Raw genomic sequence first — 4513 nt, forward strand, 5'->3', positions numbered from 1 at the left:
AGCCCTGCGCCCCGGCCCCGCCGCATCCCGCCGCTCCGCCGCCCGCGCCTCGCTGCCCCCCGCCAGCCCCGGCTCTCTGCTCCGCCCGCCGCGCCTCCTCTCCGACGCCTCCTCTCCTCTCCGCCGCCGCCAGCTCCGCCCCGGGGCTCAGCCCTGCGCCGGCGCCGCTCGGGGGCTCGCCCGGGCCAGAGGCAGAGCGGGCCGGGGAGCGCGGGGCAAACCGGGATTCCAATGTGGGACATGAAGGTGTTTGTGGGCAGAAGAGCAACGGAGTCACCAGCTCTTTGGCTTTCCCTGTGCAAGCCACGGGGTCAGTCCCTCCACTCACAACAGAGTGACATCAGGCTTCATGTTCCTTTCATTCAGTACCTCTTTGATCCAAGGTCTCAGCCCCTGCCTCACACAGCGTCAGGTCAATGGGCTGCACAAGTCCATTGACATGGACTTGAGAGAGGGCTGTGTCCCACTCCAGGCACCACTGGCACTGCATTGGAAACATGCACTCAGGGATGGGCACCGGGAGGTGGGCAGGATTCCTCAGCCTTCTCCTTGCCCAGAAAGCAATCCCCATCCTTTGAACTCTCTAGAGCTGGGGAGAGCAGCTGTGTCCTGGCCTGGAGAGGCAGGGAGCGGAGACTGCCAGCCATGCTGAGGAGCTCCCAATAATCTGGTACTCTGAATTCAACTACGGATCCAAGTTGGAGTGAAACTGTTCTTGTTGGGGGCCTGCAATGGTCAGGAGATTTATAGGGGCAGGAGAAGAAGAGCTCAGGAGGCAGGGGCTGCATTTCAGGGCCTCTTCCCTTCACAGATCTCCAGGGGGCTTGTGCCATCACCACTCAGCCGCACTTGGGCTCCTGCTGACCCTGGGAACATGCTGCTCTGTGGTGCCATGGACAGAGCCATAGACAGTATCCCAGCCATAACCAGCACATTCCCTACTGAGAAGGGACACACGAGAACACAGGCTCGGGCACACCAGCATGGAATCAGGCACAAACATATGATCCCATGTGAATTCAAAAAACCTGGCTGTTTATAATACAAACAAGAGAAGAAGACACATAAGAACATCATGATCCATGGACTCTCTGACTCTCCCACTGCCTGATGGAGTCAAATGTGGGGAAGCAGCAACATATGACCATAGGGGTGAGCTAAGGAGGGAAGGAAAGAGAAGGACATGGCAGGTCCTCATGCACAAGAGTCCATGGCTGGAGCATCTTCCTCAGAAGGACACTTCATACAGCCCCAACAGCATGACCCAGGCTATTTCATCTGAATCAACCCAGCATTTGAGTTGACTCTTCTGCTTGCACTGCTGCATTCCTGCCCTAGAAATCCTGGGGTCTTTCATCACTGTGCTCAGAAGAAGCTTTGATTGTGGAATGGGCATGGCACAAACCTGGAAATGAAAAGGCAGCAGTGTTGGAAACCAAAGCACAGCCCATATCATTAGCTGCGATGGTTTGCATTCAAGATGGGCTTGTCAGAAAATTGTTACCTCTACAAAGGGCGCCTCTGCTCCTGCAGCAATGAAGGGCAGGTATAAAAGCCAGCACAGGTCCCTGCTCTCTCATCCACTTCTCTGGCATCCTTCTCTTTGGGAACCAGGTGAGTCTGAAGTTCTTTTTTGCCCTCATCCAAAGTGAGATCTCTTCTTGATGTACCTCTCATCTGATATTGGCTCTCTCCTGTCTGCATTGTCTTGTCATGATAGAGGGAAGCAGGGAGAAGGTCTGCTTAGAGAGAATCCGAGATTGGCTGATGGGGCTTTTGGTTTATGCTCTAGGAGAAACCCTCAGTGGGCCAGGCTGCTCTTTGTAGGGTGATGAAGACTGTGAGTCTCCTGCCTGAGACTCCAGCTCCTCACCCACAAGCTGGCTCCTTTGTGACACGGTAACCAGGCTGCTCCTCACCCACCCTTGTGCTCTGCTTCCTCCCTTCTTCTCTCCCAGGTGCACCTCCAGACTTGAGATATGTCCCGCTACAACCAGTGCCTGCCCTGCCGGCCCTGCGGCCCGACCCCACTGGCCAACAGCTGCAACGAGCCCTGTGTCAGGCAGTGCCAGAACTCCAGCGTCGTCATTGAGCCTCCTGCTGTGGTGGTGACCCTGCCCGGTCCCATCCTCAGCTCCTTCCCTCAGAACACCCTGGTGGGATCCTCCACCTCTGCTGCAGTTGGCAGCATCCTCAGCTGTGATGGAGTGCCCATCACCTCTGGGTGCTGTGACCTCTCTGGCATTTCCAGCCGCTACTATGGCAGAAGGTCCCTCCTCTAATAAAGATGCTGGGAAAGCCTCAGGGAGGCACCTTGATGTACTCAGAACATGGTGCTGGCAAAGGATTGAGATTTGGGATGTGTTTGCAGTACAGCTGAATGGCGTTGCTTTTCTCTCCCTTTTCTTCATTTGCTTTGGTTTCCCTTGGCAGAGTACGGGGCGGGCAGGCAGACAGACATCATACATGAACTCCACAGTCAAGGATCACAGAGTCTTGACTGCCAACAGGGCTCCATGAATGGTGCCCCTCACCTGGAGTGAATTTGTTTCCCTCTTTGGACTCATTAAAGTTCTGCTGCATTCAAGCCTGGCCTCCATGTGGTCCTTCCCTCCCTGGACACTCTCCAAGCATCCAAGGAGAAAGGTGTTGCTCTGGGGTGGAAGGGTGGAAGGGTTTAGGGAGACCCTTCTCCATTAAAGGAGAAGTTTGAGGATGGGACACCCTTGCAGTGGTTCCTCCTTTGAGGACCATCTCATGGAGCTGAGGGGCCCACAAATGCCCAGGAAGGCAGGAGGCCCTGAGGCGGTGGAAGCCCCATGAGCTCCTGAGGAAGGTTGTTCCTCTTGCTGTGGCCAGAGCTACTCTGGGGTGGCTGGGGGTGAGCGTGGGGCTGCAAAGTGCCTTTCTTATGGGACTCAAAACAAACCAGCAGCTCCTGGTGCAAAACATTGGATTGATTTGGCTCCCACTCTTGTATTATTATGTGCAAGAAATGTTTTCCATTAGGAACCTTGGCTGCAAGAGAAACTCAGCCAGCTCATGGTGACAGAGGAGGCTGCAGGCAGCTCCCTCTTGCTCCAGGCAGTGACACCACCTGCAAAACACCAGAGGAAAAAAGGCCCATCCCTTAAAACCGGGGAAGATATCAAAAGAAGGCATGAGCGTTTTCAGAGCAGCCAAGCCATGTGTTCAGCTGCTCTGTAAATTCATGTTGCTCCTGCATTTCTCTGCCTTTTGAAGAGGGTGTTTACCTTCAAGTGAGTCTGGAGACAGGTTCACTCCTCCATCCCTTCTGATGTCCCAGCCTCAGTGTCTGTAGCCTGAGGGGAGGCTGGCTTGTTCCAGACACAATCTCTTCTGCTGCCACATGAGTGTGTCACTGTGGGACCGCTCCCTTTGCAAGGGCAGGGGCTGGTTCCAGACCCTTGAGGACATCAACAAGGTCAGGTGGGAGTTTCCAATGCTGTTGGATTTTCTTTTGCTTCTAATTTGAGAATTCTTTAGGGGGCTGGATCAATGGCGATGTTCCCTAGTTTTAATATTATCTCTCACAGACAGACCTGAGAGGTGGAGAGGCTCTGTGTCTGGGAAGGCCATGCCAGCTTTGGCTCCACTGTGGTTTCTCTCTGTCTCGGAGTCAGACAGCAGCTGACTGAACCACTGCCAAACCCTTGAGCTCAACTAAAGCTGATGGGACTGGCCAGTGACTGATTCCTTCCTCACCTGTAGGGTCTGAAGGACTTGCCTGGAGCTCTCTAGAGGGGCTGAGAGCTGGTGTCAGGAGCCCATGTTCTCAGTGGGGTGTGTGCATGATCGTGCTCGTGTACTTCTTTCTCTGGCTGTGCTCATGTATGTGGGGAGGCCTGGGGATGTGGTAGGCCTGAGGAGAAGCCATACCAATAAAGACTGAGGATAAATAGGCTTTGAGTATATCAGCCTTTTCGATGTCATTTGTCACCAGGTCCCTATCCTCTCCAAGCAATAAGCCCACTCATACTTAGCCTTCCAAGCACCCTCATCCCATGTTTAAGCCCCATCTCCATGTCCAAATAGCTTGAAGACTGATGGATGTCACGGAGAAAGCTTTTGTGTGGGTGAAGGCACTGAAGCTGGGCACATTACTTTATTCAGCTGCATCTCCCCCTCACACCAATCACAGATCAGTCTTCCCTCAACCGCATTGAAGCCTTGGACACAGGGCTTGCAGAAGATGCCTCTGTCAAGTCCAGCACAGTATAGTGGTCCTGGACCATGTAGACAACTGTGGTCATCAGTGGAGGTCAAATGGAAGAAGAGAACAAGGTCATGGGTTATACTCCCTGAGTTGTCACTCTGGGTACCAGCTATTTTAAGCAGAGGGCATTTACAAGCCTGGTTTGGCTTCTGTATGGTGTAGCCTCCAATGGAGATGCCTGAAGTCAGGTTTCTTGGGCTCTTTCATCATCAAAGACCCTTGGTCTAGAGGCAGCTGTAAAAGTCACACTGGCATGTGCTTCACAGCAGCACAGGC

The 4513-nt window shown here is 53.8% G+C and overlaps 1 protein-coding gene across 1 annotated transcript; it reads left to right on the top strand.

The window, feature by feature from the left end:
* Window positions 1-1968: 1968 nt before the first annotated feature.
* On the top strand, window positions 1969-2409 carry LOC106898997 (feather keratin Cos2-3-like). Its single transcript, XM_014960621.1, has one exon. It carries the CDS (start codon window positions 1980-1982, stop codon window positions 2280-2282), a length of 303 nt encoding a protein of 100 aa, XP_014816107.1. The 5' UTR covers window positions 1969-1979; the 3' UTR covers window positions 2283-2409.
* Window positions 2410-4513: the final 2104 nt, after the last annotated feature.

This window comes from Calidris pugnax, unplaced genomic scaffold, assembly GCF_001431845.1.
Source record: "Calidris pugnax isolate Ruff unplaced genomic scaffold, ASM143184v1 scaffold575, whole genome shotgun sequence".
Classification (NCBI taxonomy): domain Eukaryota; kingdom Metazoa; phylum Chordata; class Aves; order Charadriiformes; family Scolopacidae; genus Calidris; species Calidris pugnax.

Coding starts and splice junctions, on each gene's coding strand:
- LOC106898997 (XM_014960621.1), top strand. CDS start 1,980: ATGTCCCGCTACAACCAGTGCCTGCCCTGCCGGCCCTGCGGCCCGACC.